Here is an 18,219-nt window from a genome sequence, read left to right as displayed (position 1 = left end):
TTCATGGTGATGGCTGGGACGCCAAAGGCTGACAGGAGCGAGCCACGGCGGCAGCAGTGGAGCTGGGGCTCGTGACAGTGGCAACATTATAAATGCAGATACAGCTTCCTTAGCCTCACTGTTTGGATTTTCCACAGATACCCAACAAGCTCCCATCTCTGGCACAGTGGAGTGTATTGCCTAATTAGATTCTACTGGAGGGCCCTCACTCTCTGAATCCTCCGTGCATGGGTGCTGGCTACACTGCATATGTCTCCCTTGCCCTTTCACTGCATTAATTATATTCTTCTGTGGGACCTGTGAACACTGGCTGTATATTCATCTGTGCCCTCTCTGTGGCTTGCTTTTGTGTTACAAGTTACCTATATACCACCCAATATTGTATCTATTGATATCTGTATATAGAGGGTGTCACCAAAGGTAAACACTCTGCAACTACTACTGCTGCTAGCAGGTAGATAAAAGGCACGCTCCAATTCCTCCAAAGCCTCAGGAGGGACTCCTGTACTCGAGCCGCAGGCGTCACAGTCTTACAAAGACTTATCTCTGCCTACAGATGATGGTGCTACCCTGCAGGAGGACGTGAAAGCTATTGCTGCCTCTGAATAAAAGGTAACGGACAAAATTGGAGAGGTGCAGGCTGACTTGTCGTTGATGCAACAGGATTTTCAGAAGATCCGGGAATAGGCCGTGGAGAAGGAGGCTCGTGTCTCCATTCTTGAGTACATCACAAATCCTTTACCTCAAAAGATCACTGGTTTGGAGGCTCAGATGGTGTCGGTTAAACACAAACTCTCAGACATGGAGTGCCGCCTCAGACACAGCAATGTTCTGATGGTGGAGAGGGCACCTCCTGGCGCGCTGCCGAGCACATTCATTGCCAAAGTGATTCATTATAAGAATCAGGATGCTATTCTTCGTCTGGCTCGGCTTAAGAGCCCCTTAATGTATCAAAACGAAAGAGTGGCGGTGTTTTAAGATTTTTCAGTGGATGTACAGAAAAGCAGAGCTCGGCTCATACAGGTGGAGGCGCCTTCGTGAAATATGCTATGCTTTTCCCAGCCAGATTGTGGTTGGTTTCTGATGGAACTACCTTCTTCTTTGAATCACCGAATGAGGCAACTTCCTGGCTGGATAAGAGAGCACCTAGAGGCCTTCACCCAGATTAAAGATGCTCCTGGTGATGTATTGGCTTTTCGGAGTGAACCGTCTTAAATGTTTTCCTTTTTTGGGTTCTTTTGACCACTGTGCGATTCTTGCAGTCAGAATGTTTAAGATGACTCTCTCTAGTATATATCATACTGTATCTTGATTATGCAATTCAAGACGCTGTTTTTTATTTTTTATTTCTAACCATACAGAAACCATTTTGCTATTCATGAATGGTGAAAATCCTAGGGTGGTATGTCTAATATTCCCCGATATTTTGTATTTACTGACCGGATTGTTATGGGGTGTTGGAGGAGTAATATTGTGAATATATTGGCTGGGGGTCCCCTTGCTTAAAGGGTCATGGTCTCCTCTCCTCTTATAGCATATATTAACGCTTCCATACATACGTATGGATAGCTCTATAGGTTGTTTGAGGGTGTCTGTCTGGGTCTGGAGAGGTGGTTCTTATGTACAGATCCTCTACGGGTGCAGCTGTTGCGGTTGGGCTCGAGGCACCAAATTTCGTCCATATATTCAATTCTGTTGGAAGCGGCTGGTGTGGACGGCTTGCCGGGGCAGCGACACCTATGGGAAGCCCATCTGGGGGAAATTAACGATAAAACCTGGGATACTATTTTGAACAGTCCGTGTCAGATTCCTTCTACGTAGAGCGTATTTTATTCCCGTTCGACTGTCTAAATTTAGTGGGGGACAATTGGTCCTGTGTCCCAAGTGTGGGAGTGTGAGGGGGGACTTTTGGCACATGCTTTGGAAATGCCCATTGGTGTCTTCCTTTTGGAGGGAGGTGGGTGCCTGTTTAATACGATTGGGAGTGGGAGTATACGCCATCACACCAAGACTATGCATATTTGGTTTGGGCCTGACCAAGAATACTCATAAGCTTATTAGATTACTCATTACTACTTTACTTATGTTGGCAAGGGTGGTGATTGCAAGGAAGTGGATGACCCCGGAGTGTCCGGCCTTGAAGGATTGGATTGATCTGGTTAATGACACAGTAGGCCATGAGCGATTCATGTACACTAGCAGAAATTTGCTTGACAAGTATGAGAAGATCTGGTATAGATGGAGAATATATCCTTATGTTACAGAGGGATTGAGGGAGGTGGACCTATCTTGAGAGTATTATGTTGGAGGCGGGCACCCAGCCACAATTATTACTATTGTTATTTCAATCCCTCATTGAATGCTAGTCGTAGGCAGGTTGCCCGGGGAGATTATTCCTGTGTTGCATGTCAAATACTGAGATGTCTGTACATTCTTTAAATATATCTGAAGTTAGATCCTAACCTGCTTAGATTTGCTGATGTATGATGTGTCCTGACAATGTATGCATGAACTTATGACAATTATTACCCCTGTGTGGGTTTAGTTTTTGATTGTTGCAGCCTAATGTTATGGGCTTTTTTTTATGTTGAGTGATAAAAGAAGAAAAATATAATAAAAAAATTTTCTGATTTTAAAAAAACTTGAAAAAGGTTAAATTTGCTCATTAGGAGGACATTTTTAATGATTACACTAATGTGACATTTATTGGATGCATTTCCCCCATAATAATCATGAATGTGATTGCCAAGCCATTTTTTTATATATATATAATTCTTTCCAATGGTTCAATTTGCATAGGCAACATGATTTAAAGCTGAATTATCAGCTAGGAAAATATTTTCTTAAACTGTCCCCTAAAACAAGGCCTAGCCTTGAAAGTTATCTAAGTCCTCTTTAAATGATCCTTTTAAACACCAATGAACTGATTATATGTTGTTTATGTTGGCTGATCCACACATGATAAGCATTTTATATTTCTTTGACAAACAGCTTCAACCTTCAACACTACTAATTGTAGTTAAGTAATACAAGTAAATGGTTACAACCTCACTAGAGAACAGAGCAATATCAGCAACATACAATATTACACAGGTCAGTTTTTTTTATTGGAGTATGTTTTCCATATTTATAAGTCAAATAAAATAAACAGAAAAGGAAATGAAAAAAAAAAAAAAAAAAAGGTCCCCAAGTAAGCTACCAAACACGTTTTGGTTTGAAATTTAAACTTGGAAATGCTTTCTTATGAGTGAAAGCCTGCATGAGGCAGATGAGCCAAGGAAACAGACATTCTATGCCAGGGGTCATCACAAATCCCTTTCTAAGCGAAAAGGAATAGTCTAAACAGCACTCAAATGGTTACGTGACCACAACTCCATGATGCTGCAGTGATGCCATTCCCTCATTTCATGGCCAATAGTATGATCGCAACAATCATACTATGGAAAAATAAAAGTATACATTTTTACAATTCTGTAGGATGTAAAAATGCATTTTATTAGGTTAAGCAGGAAACTATTGAATTATTAAAGGATCAAATCATTCAAAACTGTTAAAAATTTTATGCGTCACATTTTTAGCAACAAAAGGTAACATTTAGGATGGGGGAAATCAATACATTTGCCGGGATTAAAGCATTCAGGTGAAAATAACGTGTTAAAATAATATACACAAATAAAAGTTCATTGCCATGTAGTTTGTTCCAAAAGAAAATCTCTCCGGGAACACGATTTTCAGTCTGATGTGGCTGTAAGGTGGAAAGCCACCCACGTATGTAATAGGTGGTGAATAATTACAGCCTGCTTGCAGAGGGAAACGTAGACAATATCTAGACTTTTGAAAGCGGCTAAAGGATGCACTGTAACTCTGTAAGCAAGGGAAGAACTATGGGATGCACTGAGACTAACCCTCAATTCAAGTCCGCCTGAGGAGAAAAACAGGTTATAGGGGACACACTGCCTAATGTTGCAAAGCGCGATGGAGTGAGCAAGACATTGGGCCAGGTCACAGATTTTAGATGCTTCTCCACGCATTAAAGTATGATTTGTGGGTTCCTCATGCTTCCTCCACAGCAGCTGCCTTTCTCTTGCGTCCTTTCACTTCCTCCTGGGGCTGGGTTTTAAAACACTCCTCAGAGTGGATGTAATGTAGTGCCATTTCACTATAGGCCTCCAAGATCCTCTGTCGCTCCTCAGCTGTGAAGTCTACGGAGTAAGGGTGCACCTGGACTATGTGGCGCTTGATAGTGCTGACTTTCAGAGTGGCCAGTGTACCACCACACACCATACAGATGAGGCCCTGTCGACGGCAGTCATAGTCCATCATGAATTCTGTGCGCCAGCGAACTTGGTAGTTGCGCTTTGCACTATTGCATGGTGGGGGTAGGGACATGGTAAATTTAGCATTCTTGGAGGAAGTAGGTAGAATGATTTCAGAACGGTCATTGTAGGTTACACTTGATCCATTAGATTCAGAGGTGGATGAATCCTCTATAGAGAAAAGAGAAATATCAGAATCATGCAGGTGACACGGACACTTTTAGCTAGCCCTAAATTTAAAGTGGAAGCAAGCCTGGCAAAAAGTTATTTGATATGACTGCAGTCTCCTATCAGCAAAGACTGAAATTGTACATCTGAATTAAAATTAGGTAGGAGGGGCTAAAAAGTACATTTTAGCTGCAATTTTAACTACTGGAAAAAGTATGTGCCTTTTCCACTAAAAATCACAAGGAATTCAGGATTTGAGTCAAATAAGTAAAATCTAGATAAAAAGATTCAGATAAAAGCTCCCCTTCATTTTGATCCCACGTCACAACTAGGGGCTTTTAGTACACATAAGACACAGATCAGTTTCGCTCATACTGCTAGATGACAGAATCTGTCCAGCCTTCTTCAGTTGTGCTGAATAGAAATTGACTAATCAGCACTGGATGAATATATACAGCCCAACTGTGAGTTCATATAGCAAATCCGTTTCAGGTAATTTCTGAAATGCTGCATTGGAGGAAGAAGGTACGTGATGAACTTATGGACAACCCCTTTAAGAGATGCTTCTTAACTGGAGCTTTAGGGTCTGATTCATTAAGGAGCCTAACGGTCCATTTTTTATGTATAATCACATAATTATACTGCACATGCCCAGAACTGGATCATACACCACAGAACGAAACATCCAATTCATTTTCAAGCGCAAAGGGCACCTACGACAGATTTGTCATTCATGACTATATTATTAACAGGTGACATTAAATGAATAGCTTTTTTTTTCTGTACGTTCTTTTGTCAGTTTATATTCCACATATGTATTGGACGTATCCTGCCGTGTCATGTCTAGTAGAGCAGACCAACACCCGTATTCATCACCACATATATATTCACATCCGCTTCTTGTCCAATACAGACATGCGTGTACCTGTTTCATGTACATTTTTAAAACAAACACACATTACGTTCCTTTTGCGTGCCTTAATGAATCAGGCTTAGTGTGTTTTGCACTCTTTGGTTTTGATGCTACTATAAAAGGTGTAATGGTCACATTGACAAGAGCCCATACTTCCCATAAAATAGACAATAGTAGATCAAAGATAGGATACATCTGCCACCTTTCTACTGTTGACCTGCATGTCCCAATAGTAACTCAAGTGGCAAATAATTATTCAACTCTGTTATAATGGCAGTGCCAGATGGTATGTTCTATTCACCATAAAACCCAACTTTGTAAACTATCTTGCCCCAGGGCAGAGGTTCTGTCAATTGATATTTACTTGTCTCATAGTGCACCCAAGGAAAGAAATGCAGGTTTGATTCCAGAGGAAAGACTAGACACAGAGAAAGCAAGAAGATCTTTTTAAGAGGACACCATTGATAATTAAAAATAAGAAACTCGGGAGAGACAAGAGAGTGCATTAAAATCTGAAATCCTCTTGAAGTGATCACATTCTAACAAGGACAGAACTACTGACTAAAGAGGCTCAAAAGGAGCCTGAAAAAAATAGATTCAAATCCTGTAGTGGCACAGACAGGCTGTCAGTGGGCTGCTTAACGATATTAAAACAATCTAAAAGGATAAATATATAATAAATAACAAAACATATCCATTATAAAATAATATACCAAGCTTATTTCAGGGTTGTTGGGCAGTACCCAAAAGAAACGTTGAGCTTTTTATTTGTGTAAGATTATAAGATATTGTGCTGATCCATGGCAAATGAAACACTTTTCTAGGCATCTTTTCCCCAGCTGAAGCTGAGCTCAACTAGAATAAGTGGGGAAAACTGCAGCAGGGCCTCTTAGCCTTCCAAGCAGAACATTATTCCCTAATGCAGTATATTCAAAGATACAACCCAAATTAGGTTGGCGAGTTATTTTAATAGAAAGAAACTAAACTGGCAAGGTGTTTCATTTCAAAAGTATGGACTACTACATTCAGCAAAAAGTACCTTTGAAAAATAAAGAATTTTCCATGTCAAAAAGGAACATTTGTTGGGAGTCATTTCGAGGTCAGTGGATGCACATCTTCCCTGGCTCTTAAAAAGATCCTGATGGCTGTTAGATTTGTTTCACTAGCTGATCCTGATACATTATTCTGTCCATCTCTGGGCAGACCACTTACTAGTAGGCCAGCTCTGAATGATTCAATCACCCAAGATTGCAACTACATTGGCTGCACAGGTGACTTCTCGATTGGTGATGGGAAATCTAGTTCATTTTGGAGATTAGTTCATTCTGACCTAGTTCACTCAAAAGATTAGTTTATTTAGCTCATTTAGGGGAGAATTTATTAAGCTGCGAGTTTGAAAAAATGAAGATGTTGCCTATGGCAACCAATCAGATTCTAGTTCTCATTTATTTAGTATATTCTACAAAATGACAAGTAGAATCTACTATAGGCAACATCTCCACTTTTTCAAACTCGAAGCTTGATAAATTTACCCCTTAGTTAATTTAGCCCATTTAGTTCATGATCTAAATTATTCAAATGAGCCAAAAGAGCCAAATGATTCAAATTAACTAGATGAACTATTGAACTACTGAGCAAGGAGAGTTAAGCTGGGTACACACTACAGAAATTTCGACCAACTTTTTATGCCGAGCGATTTTACATGCGATCGATGTTCCGATCGCTCGGTCCATGGACTGCATACACACTAGCCTTGTTAGGACGATAAAGGGAAGAGCGGACGTCCCTTTAGCGACTTTTTACAGCCATGTTGTCGTGAGCAATGACAAATTTCATACTCACTGTTGTGGATCGGTCGGAAGTTTATACACACTACACAGCGGAAACGAGATTGGAACGAAAATATTAAACGGTACGACCAACCAAATGAGGCGACAATCGTCCATTTGGGCAGACTTTCGACCATCGTGTCACTGTACACACTGACCTGACTTTTGAACGAGCGGTCGTATGTCGGCTGATTTAGCCGATTATTGGTTGAAAACTGTGTAGTGTGTACCCAGCTTTAGACATTCACTTGTTTTAGTTCCTGATGAAGTAAATGAGATGGTTCACTCTGAAGATTAGTTCATTTTGAGCGGATCATTCGTGAACTACCCATCACTATTCTCTATCCCACTTTGGTTTTAATAATACAGGAACAAGAGAAGTTGTGGGACTAAGATGGGACATTCACCTTGGTGTAATGACCTTTAGCGTCGTAGTTTGGACAGGGTGGATAGCAACTGTGAAGAATATAAGAACTGGAGGCCCTGAGCATTTGCAGGGCTATGAATATAAGTAGAGGGGAGACCGGAATGGGCCGAATATCAATGTATTTAGAGAACACACCAACAAAAGTTTCTCCCCCAGCAGGAACCAGACAAAGCTGCTGGGAGGTGAAGTATGTTGTCAATCTGATTTCTAAATGCATTGACATTCAAGACACTGCAGTGCCTCCACTACTGGATATTTACAAGTGATATGAGAGTTATCTATGGTTTTTTACCTGCAGGGGTAGCTTGGAGAACAAGGGAGAACAGAAAATCCCAGAATCAATATTTGATCTTTAATGTAACATACAAATATTTCTTTAACAGGACCAGCATTGTAGAAGACTACTACAACTTCTCCGACTGAGAGAAGTCCTCTGAAAATCTCATACAACTATGCTATTCTTATAGGGGAGTAAATCTCATGTGCTTGGGGGCTCTACTAAAACTAAAGGAAATTAATTCACTGTTTTTCTTTTTATCAACTGCCATGTATCCCAAGAGTTGGTGCTTAACCCACATCTAATATCTGAATTCTTCAGATATGAGGGCTCACTGTGAAAGGGGACGTTGTGACGTATCACCTGAGAGGAAGGTTGTTCGCTCTAAGTATATGTCCACACAGACACACACACACACACACACACACACACACACACACACACACACACGTTCTCCTTACCATTTATTTCTATGCAGATTTCGTCCTCGCCATCTTGGCAGTCATCCCCTTTCTTGCCAGCAGCAATTTTTTGCTCCCACTCTTCCATAACCACAGCCTTCTCTTGATCACTCAGGTACGTTGTATCTGGATGTTTCTGCTGGATGTGCATCTTCACTGTGCTGATTTTTGGATTCAATAGTGTCACTCCACATACCATACAGACCAATCCATCCTTAGTCGGGGTGTAGTCCATTAGGTACTCTAGCTTCCAACGGTCATGCTGGTTCTTACGAGGGTCCTTTCCTTTGCCTTGCAGTCTTCCAAAAGCAAATTCCCAAGAAGCACCTTTGCCTTCTGGCAACACACCAGTCAAGCTACCCTCTTCCTCCTCTTCTTCCACAGAGTCACAGTCGGGTTTCTTAATCACGTTCAGTAACTGGTCTAAATTTGAACAAGAGAGAGATGGTGAATTAAGAATTTGGAGAGACACATAAGAGCTCATTTACCAACATTGCACTTAGAGGCACATTTTGCACTGAACGACAGTAACCAATCAGCAATTATATTTTATCTGTCTAATTAGTTGCTAGGGTCTAGTGCAAATTTTACTTTTATTAGTCAATGAGCCCTATAAAATAGAAATCAAGTTCGGAAAGAACCAGTGGGAAAAAAATAAATAAATAAATAAATAAAAAAAGCTAAAACTTCACTTACAAAATAGTACTTACAGATATGCCCCAAATGTTATTGCATAACAGAAGTCATTATAAATTAACACAGCATGGGATCGTTAGAAATAGTATATTCTATTTAATGACTCAGACAGGTTGATATGTTTATCTTTATTTTGCCTCATCGACCCTGTAACATGTTGATTTTCTGTATCTTTGTCTTCTAATATATTTATGTTTGTATTGATCTTTTAACTCTTGGGCTTCCTCTCATGTTTCTCTACTTGATGCAGTTTGAAAAGAAAGAGATAGATATAGATATATATATATATATATATATATATATATATATATATATATATATATAAATATAACACATATATATACACACACACACACACACGTATATACATATAAATTCCAGAAAAAAAACAAACAGCCTATAACCACCACCAGAATTACTATGCTAACACTACAAAAATGTTGTGTAAAAAAACAAACAAGAAACAAAAACCCAAAACATTTCATTGCGCTGTTACTGCATTATTTATCCCCTATATACACTTCTTGGTGGCTGAATTTTATATGCCTCGCTCTTTTCTTCTGAAGCTTGATGGAAAAAGAGATAATATAACTCACTGGCTGAATGGGCAGGGGGTCTACAAAAAAAAAATGTTTCAAGCCTGGCATCGATATCTTGTGTCTATCATTTACCACTGCTCCCACATAGACCACAACTCCCTCATTGTCACATTGCACCTTTCCTTTACAAGGCAAGGCCACAGCATGGCCGTTATACTTTACAGACAGCATGCTCCAATGTAAATTCATTCCACAGCAATTTAGAATTTACAAACACACAGTAGACTCCGTGTCAAGTATTACGTATTCCCATACCAAGGATACAGTATGCTACACACAGGGTATACCACAGTACAAAGACTAAGCAAGACAGGCGTTCTGGAAGCAAACGACCCAGCATGTCCTGGCAGACTGGCTGTGACCTGTAGTTTTATAACAACTGAAGAGCAGCGCTCCAACTACAGGTCTAGGAAGGGCAGAGGACACAGACATGGATAGGAAGCAGGATCCCTCCATGCCTTGAATAACTGTTCCCCTTCCACAGCCACCTACCCGGTAGGAGCAATAGTGGTTAGATGTTGTGAGCCGCACATGAAGCACAAGAGGAAACTGCAGGAAAATGCTAGGATCATTTTTACTGCATATTTTTAATATGATACATTCGGATATATAAATTAGTAATTGCCAAGCAAACTATTGTTTTCTTTACTGAAGGCTATACAACACCATTAATAAGATTTCTAATTCAACATGGCATGAAAGTTATAGACTGTCCATTACCACAAATAAAAAAAATACAACATCTTATCATGGCCACATTAGAATGCAGTGCTTGTGAGACACAAAGTGAATATGCAGAGAATAAATGACCTTTTAGGGAGATTGTGAGCTCTAAAATAGCACTGAAGCCATTGGACACGTGCTATAAAATCCCCTCATCCTGTCCTGTTCCTTTTTCTCTATAGCCACATATACAACCAAGCAACACTACAGAAGCTGTTTAAAAGAAAATGTCTATTCAAATAACATAGCAAGCAAGAAAGAGGTGACTAGATTAGTCACCTAAGAACCCAAGGAGTATAAAACTAATTACAATAGATTTTGGTTTTATACTATCATCTGGTCCTGCATCTGTGGATTCCTAGAAGACCTACCAATTTCCAAACATCATTTTCATGTTTGCAAAGTTTGCTCTTCCATGTGGGAGTTCCAAGCTTAAAGAGCGATTTTTTTTTTTGGGGGGGGGGGGGGGGGGTCACTCTGGCATGTGTTTAAAACTATGATAAATATTCATTTAAAATATGTTATTTTATTCCTAAGGGTTCCCGAATTATAGACAACAGCAAGATATTAAAAGCAGATATAAATAATGCTTATGTGATTATATCTGTTTGAAGAAAAGTGTATTAAAAATGCAGATCAACCTTCAAAGTTGTGTGTTGCCTGTTTATTTCACTTGTATATCCAGTCAATTGAACATCGATTCTTTAGTAACATGAATTATAATGCTTAAAATCAAATATTTCGATAATATTGTGCTGAAGGTTGGTGCTTATTGTATCTAGAGAGCTGCCTAATTATTCAAGCTCCTCTTGTATTCAAGCTTGACCAAATATCCTTATACTGGATTTCTATCATGTACGGTCAATAATACGGTGCTGGTATATAAGGCACTTTTAGTTATAAATTCCATTCAATTCAATCTTCCACAGTTCCCTAGGCTTAATTATCCTTTTGTCCTGTGTGTCAAGGCAGAGACCATTATCTTTTCAATTGTTAATTCATCCATACACCACATGTATTACTAGATCCTATTCCGACCTTTCTATCCTGCAACCTTTCATTCATATACATATCCAATCTTATAATATAGACAGGAGTCAAATATGTAACACCACCAGCAAATGCCGACGCGTGCTACACTGAGGAGTAGCTTTTGCAAGGCATATGGCAGCCTGCACAATTAACTGCTTTGCTCCCTCCAGCAAAACCATTTATCCAAATAATGCATGTAAACTACCTGCAACTGTGTTATTGCTACTTATGTATCTTGTGGCATAATCTAGCCAAAACCATGGAATTTAAATAAAAAGCAATATTAGGTGCCCTACACTAATCAAAACATGTACAGACAGGTATTATAGATAGGTTAAAAAAATAGAAGTAGGCTACTTGTGATTAGAAAGCATTGCCTCCCTAGTTGCTGTTTGTCCAGTTCAATCCTCTCCCTGCTACTGTACATAAACATACATAGAATACAAATCCTAATACTGAATATTTTTTATTTAGCTTCTACATAAACCAGATATTCTTGTCATGCATTCCTTACCTCCTATAACAACTCCTTCGATGTTATGCTTTGCTGCTATCTTCTTTATTTCAGACAACTTTGTCTCCCAATCAAGGATGACGGCTGCCTTCTCCTCGCTGGTGAAGTTTCCTGTATGTGGGTGCTTTTGTATGATGTGTCTTTTGAGGCTGCTCTCTTTTAGAACCGTTAGAGTGGAGCAGCAGTACATGCAGACCACACTGCCACGCAATCCATTGAAGTCCATAAGGTAGTCTGAGCGCCAACGCATTTGGTAAGAGTTGTATTGGCTACGATTACTGGAATAACTGCTGTTACCACGCCACAGACTCACCTCCCATATCATAGGATCGACCCCAGCAGGCCACTGGGAAGATTCAGTGCTTGCAGAGGGTGTTTTTTGTGTTTTAGGTTCTACTAGGTTGACCTTGGGAGCAATAACCCGCCAGGTTTTTGAAACGTCAGCAACAGAAGTGGAAGGTTTTGATGTCTGGAGGAGCGTATGCTCTGGGATGACAGAGACCCGTGTTATAATGATCGGTCTTCGAGTTTCTACTGAAAATTAAAATAAAAGAAAAAAAGACAGTTATCTTTTAAAATTAGTAAAATATGTGCTTCTTCAAATTTATTTAATGTATATGTTAACCTACATTTTGTATTGGACTGTTCAGCATTTTCGTTATGCAGAGAATAAACTACAGGTTTTTTGTCCATAATATGAACTTAGGCTTCGTTCCACCTTCCTTTGAGCACTGTATTTTTAAAAACATTTTTTTTTTGAGACACTCACCTTTTAACACAGGAAGTCCAAGTCCCAGCACTGTTGGTGCTTGCTGAACTCGCTGCACCTGTATTATTTGCTTTTCTGGCTCAACAGACTGTGGTTTCCCCTCTTCATGCAGTTTCTGCCAAGTCTGTCCCTCCATCTCCCTCTGCTTCTTCACAATTATTATCTTCACTGTAGGCTGCGTGTCTTCTTTAGAACTCTTGATCAGTTCAACATTCTGCTCATCCTCTATCTTTACAATCCGTTCTCCTTCCACATTCTGTTGGTTCATTGATAACCTTTGGATCTCTTTCGCTTTTTGCTCCTCTTGATCCAGTCTATTAGCCTCCCTCACATTCGTTTCCTCCAGGAGTTTTGCCTCCCTAGCTTTCATTTTCTCTTCCTCCACCAGCTGTACTTCTCTGGCTTTCTTCTTCTCTTCCTCCAGAAGCTGCACCTCTTTGACTTTCCGTTGCTCCTCCTCCAGCAGAGCAGCCTCCCTAGCTTTCTGTTGCTCTTCCAAAAGTTGCGCTTCCCTAGTTTTCTGTTGCTCTTCCAAAAGTTGCGCTTCCCTAGTTTTCTGTTGCTCTTCCAAAAGTTGCACCTCCCTAGCTTTCCGTTGCTCTTCCAAAAGTTGCACCTCCCTAGCTTTTTGTTGCTCCTCCAAAAGTTGCGCCTCTCTAGCTTTCCGTTGCTCCTCCAAAAGTTGCGCCTCTCTAGCTTTCCGTTGTTCCTCCAGTAGCTGTGCCTCCCTAGCTTTCTGTTGCTCCTCCAGTAGCTGTGCCTCCCTAGCTATCTGTTGCTCCTCCAACAGCTGGGCCTCCCTAGCTTTCTGTTGCTCCTCCAACAGCTGGGCCTCCCTAGCTTTCTGTTGCTCCTCCAACAGCTGGGCCTCCCTAGCTTTCTTTTGCTCCTCCAGCAGCTCTAACTCTCTAGCTTTCCGTTTCTCTTCCTCCAACAATTGCTCCTCTTTAGCCTTCATTGCTTTCTCGCCCAGCAGCTGCTCCTTTCCAGATTTTTCTCCCTCTACCTCCATCAGCTGCACCTCTCCAGCTGTCTGTTCCTCTCCCTCCACCAGCTGCACCTCTCTGGGATCTAGTTTTTGTTCCTCCACCATTTCTGCCTTGCCAAGTTTGAGATTTTCTTCCTCGATAAGCTGAACGTCTTCATCATTCTCTCTGAACTCTCCTTTAGTTGTCCCCTTCAATACAATCTTTTCCAATCTTTTTTTTGTCAGTGCACTCTCTACTTGACCATCTTCTGTAAAATCTTTTTTCACCAGATCCTCTTCTGCCTCTTCCTCGTCTTCCTCCTCCTCGTCATCATCCATTTCTTCGTCCATCTCCAATTCATCCACTGAGGTGTCCTTACGATTTACCCAGGCTTCTAGTATAACACTTTTCTGAGTAGGGCTGAATTGAAGAGACGTGGGATGGGTGTCCAAGATATGATGCTTGATGTCAGTTAGACTGAGACTTGGTATGGCAGTTGTACACATCATGCAGTGGAGCTTGTTACCTTGACAATCGTAATCCATCAAAAATTCTAATCTGAACCACTGCTGAATAGACTCGTTCATGTACTGTTCCAGTTGACTTTTGTCAGGAGGTGAAGGCTGTGGACGCTCAGGACCAAACACATGACGCCATGTTCCTTTGGCTACTGGAGGGAGTCGACGTCTTTTCTTTTTGGGACCAGTTCTGGCTTTTATACCATCTGTAAAAAGAGAGGCAAACACTAAGATAAAAACTTAATAGAATAGAAAATAGAAAACAGAACAGCAAATAAAAAACAGCAAGGAGAAAGTGTCAACACAAGAAATATAAGACAGAGCATAACACAGAGACAATCCTAAAAATTCTGAAGCTCGATGCTGTAGTTGGACATTAATAACAGAAACCAAGGAACCAAGGGCTTGTTCTAGAATTACCTGCCCCCTGCTCTTCACTTCCTGTAAGTGTCTGAGCATCAAAACATAGGTGCGCATCCCAGCTACCAATAATGACCTCCTTTTCGCAGGGAGTCCAATTGAGAGAATAGGGGTGTTTCTGACGAATGTGGCGTTTGATGGTGCTGAGCTTTAAAGTGGCCAAAGAACTGCCACATACCATACAGATCATGCTGTGAGAGTGAGCATTGAAGTCCATCAAATACTCAAGTCTCCAGTGATTGTGGTAGTAACGTCGATGGTCTTTTCCAGGAATACGACTATTACCCGGACGGGAAGCACGCTCCTCACAGGTCTCTTGTACTATTCCTCCCGCGTGGATTCTGCTTTCTCCACTACTATCCGGCGAACTCCAAGTAAAGGAAGAAGAAATTGGGAAAAGTTCACCAGGATACGAATCCAAAGGCTCTGGATACATGGCATTTATTGAGCTGGTATCTGGAAGTAACAAAGTAACTGGTTACACTTGCAGAGACAAACAGTAGATAATCTCTCCACAAAGCTACAGAAGGAACAATAACTTATTCAATTTCAGTTTCTGTGTCAGATATAATACAATCAAAAGAACTGCACCATCCAGAGTGAATAGTGCAAGGGGAGGGCTGGCAAATGTTAGCCCCGGGGGGCAAGACTCAACTCAGCAGCCTATTAGGAACATTTTAAAGTAAGACTAATGCAGGTGGTCCAGTGACCCATGATAGCCCACTATGGAACCGGTCCAAGGATCAGATGCCCCTACCTGCCCCTGGGTTTTGCTCACATTCAAATAATGCTCATTCCATTAATTCCAACAATACTGAAATATTACTGATTTTAAAAAGGAATATTATTATTATTATTATTATCCTTTAATTAGTAATTATTAGTATAATTAGAATAATTAGTACAGCACTTTTTAATGAACTTTTTCATGAACAGAATTTATTCTCATGTCAGAAATACTTTGTTCAAAATGTAATGCTTGTTTGGTTAAAATTAAGTAAATTGTCTACAATTTTCCATAATAATTTGAGCACCGATGTTAATTTCTTGGCTGTTATTTGTATTTCACTTCCGTCAAGCAAGTATGTTACAGTACCTAGTCACCATCCATTTGCATCTAGCCAGCCATTTTGTGAGCTACACCAATACTCCTGAGAACATATCTTATGTATTCAATATGAACTAATGAGGCAGCACGGTGCCTAAGTGGTTAGCACTTCTGCCTCACAGCGCTGAGGTCATGAGTTCAATTCCCGACCATGGACTTATCTGTGTGGAGTTTGTATGTTCTCCCCGTGCTTGCGTGGGTTTCCTCCGGGTGCTCCAGTTTCCTCCCACACTCCAAAAACATACTAGTAGGTTAATTGGCTGCTATCAAAAAATTAACCCTAGTCTCTCTCTGTCTGTGTGTGTTAGAGAATTTAGACTGTAAGCTCCAATGTGGCAGGGACTGATGTGAATGAGTTCTCTGTACAGCGATGCGGATTCAGTGGCGCTATATAAATAAATGGTGATGATGATGAGTCTTGAGACACTTGTCATGACATCCTAGTAAAAGGATAGCCTGTATTCTTATGATTTGTTGGGCTCACAAAGCAGCTCTCTATTTGCAGACAATGGGAGAGAAGTTTCTCTGCGCAGAATGAAGTATGTAAATGTATAGAAAAATAAAGCAAACATGAATATAGTTATATTTGTGGGATACTAAAAAAAATTCAGGTATGATCCCCTATCTGAATGATCAACTCTGATTCAATGTGTTCCAAACCTTGTGGAATTCCTCTAAACGAATATATACATTTTCCTGATCCTGATAAGGATCCCACTCTGGGATATAATGTTCAATCCATGTGTTAAAAGAATGTGGATTACAAAATGTTCTGAAAGAACCTAGTCTAGCAAGTCATGCACAGATAACACAGCTTTTATTCTACAATACAATGTAAGATTCATTGTATAAAAGTACACAGCCAGGACTCATAATTGTGCTATTTACATTGTTAAACATTTGTTTTATATTAACTAGACAAAAAAAACTAATTGTAAAAGCGAAAGTAATATGTGACTAAGCCACATGTAATCAAACTACAAGTCGCATCATGCTCTGTCAGACAGTGAGTGCTGAGACTAGTAGTTCTACAACTGGAGAGGTACAGGTTGCCTAAGCACGGAATAAACGAAGCTAGAGACTTCCTCTGTAACCACCAGCTACAGCCAGTCTGCACTGTGCTCGTCGCGAGTCATAATCCACTCTGCAATATCTCCCATAGCCAGCAGGTGCCGCCAGTACCACTGCCTTGTAGTTACCGCTCTCTACCACAATGTGTCACCCATTCCTATAAGGCTCCGCCACTCACCCCCTGCGGCCTCCTCCTTAAATAGCATCATCGGACTATCCTGCTCTTGCTTGCCGCTCCTCGATGATGAATCTCGGGCTGGGCCCGTGTGGGGCCCTAGCGTCACTTCCGGCTCTTCTTCCTTCAGATTCGCAGGTTGCATATCTTCCGCCGCTGGCTTTTTCTTCGCCCTCTCAGCCATCTAGCTGGCCCTTCAGTCCGAGCGTCCACGTCGGAGACACGGAGGGCCCGAGATGCACGCCGTTCAGCACCGCACAGGAAGGCGGGGCTTCTGCATGACGCCACGGAAAGGGCAGTGTCACCTACCAGCCAGCGCCGCACAGGACGGGGAGGGGGGAATGACGTCACTGGGCGGGTGTTTTATTACAGCGCCGCACAGGACTGAGAATTCCGTGGAAATTCTGTCACTGAAGGGGCGTGACCTCAGCCCGCGCCGCACGGGACGGGGGGGGGGGGGTGTGTTCACCCCCTTATAGCGCCGCACGGTACACGGGAGGAGAAGAGCCGACTCCCCAGGGGCCGGGGAACTTCTTCCCATGGAGGCTTCTTGTGTGAGGAGAGAATGGTTAATAAACATGTCTGGTGTGGAGTGTGTCATGCACTGAAAGCTGTAGGAACACTAAGCTCTGCACGGTGTGCTGTATACCAGAGCCGCAGGATGTTCCGCACACATATGATAGATATGCTCTGCAGAGCTACACTATATTATAGTGGGCAGATGCTCTTTTCAGTCTCTATCAAGTGCGGTTGTACTGCAGAGCATAGAGCTTTTAACCTGTCATTTGGTGTTGGTACTCGATACACAGATATAATATACCCGTATGTTATACATAGGTCACGTGACTACATCGTGCATGAGCGTTACAGGCTTATGGCGCTCCTCTCTTATCACCATGACAACGGGGCCCATGGAGGGGGAAGATATAGATATACCCGATGAGCTAATCACTGGGTCCATGGAAATGCTTTACAGGGAAATCAGATGCTTTTTAGGTTGTATAGCAGCACTGTCCTGCACAAATCATATTTTAAAACTGAAGCCCTCTAGGCAGATCACTGAATGAGTTGATATTTAAGAGTAATGACATTTAAGGTGTTTATTATTTACACCGTCCACAATCCAGTTAATTACATTGAAAGTGACATTTCTAGTTCAGTATAGAAAGTGAAAGCAAAAGTTTGGTTAGTGAGTACAGCACATTTTGTGCATATACTACAATTGTATTAGTATA

General features: G+C 41.1%; 1 protein-coding gene across 4 annotated transcripts; it reads right to left on the bottom strand.

Moving 5' to 3' along the window:
• Positions 1-3,545: 3,545 nt before the first annotated feature.
• On the bottom strand, positions 3,546-17,321 carry ZFTA (zinc finger translocation associated). 4 transcript variants are annotated; one of them, XM_075187717.1, is made up of 6 exons: positions 16,988-17,321; positions 14,631-15,086; positions 12,725-14,416; positions 11,956-12,486; positions 8,392-8,814; positions 3,546-4,487 (listed from the first exon to the last, which is right to left on the bottom strand). In XM_075187717.1, exons 1-6 carry the CDS (start codon positions 17,166-17,168, stop codon positions 4,054-4,056), a joined length of 3,717 nt encoding a protein of 1,238 aa, XP_075043818.1. In that variant the 5' UTR covers positions 17,169-17,321; the 3' UTR covers positions 3,546-4,053. The 4 variants fall into 4 exon arrangements, with proteins under 4 accessions (XP_075043818.1, XP_075043817.1, XP_075043819.1 ...); XM_075187716.1 differs by having other exon boundaries at positions 11,956-12,489; positions 16,988-17,320; XM_075187718.1 differs by having other exon boundaries at positions 11,956-12,489; positions 14,916-15,086; positions 16,988-17,319.
• Positions 17,322-18,219: the final 898 nt, after the last annotated feature.

The sequence above is a fragment of the Mixophyes fleayi genome, chromosome 10, assembly GCF_038048845.1.
Source record: "Mixophyes fleayi isolate aMixFle1 chromosome 10, aMixFle1.hap1, whole genome shotgun sequence".
NCBI classification, from domain to species: domain Eukaryota; kingdom Metazoa; phylum Chordata; class Amphibia; order Anura; family Limnodynastidae; genus Mixophyes; species Mixophyes fleayi.
This window is presented reverse-complemented; position numbering and strand designations above follow the sequence as displayed.

Bases quoted from the DNA above. Each gene is read 5' to 3' on its own strand.
- ZFTA (XM_075187716.1), bottom strand. From the start codon at position 17,168: ATGGCTGAGAGGGCGAAGAAAAAGCCAGCGGCGGAAGATATGCAACCT. The intron at 15,087-16,987 runs GTGAGTGGCGGA...TGTTACTTCCAG, and splicing joins TAAGGAGGAGGCCGCAGGGG to ATACCAGCTCAATAAATGCC. The intron at 8,815-11,955 runs GTAAGGAATGCA...GTTCAAATTTAG, and splicing joins CGAAGGAGTTGTTATAGGAG to ACCAGTTACTGAACGTGATT.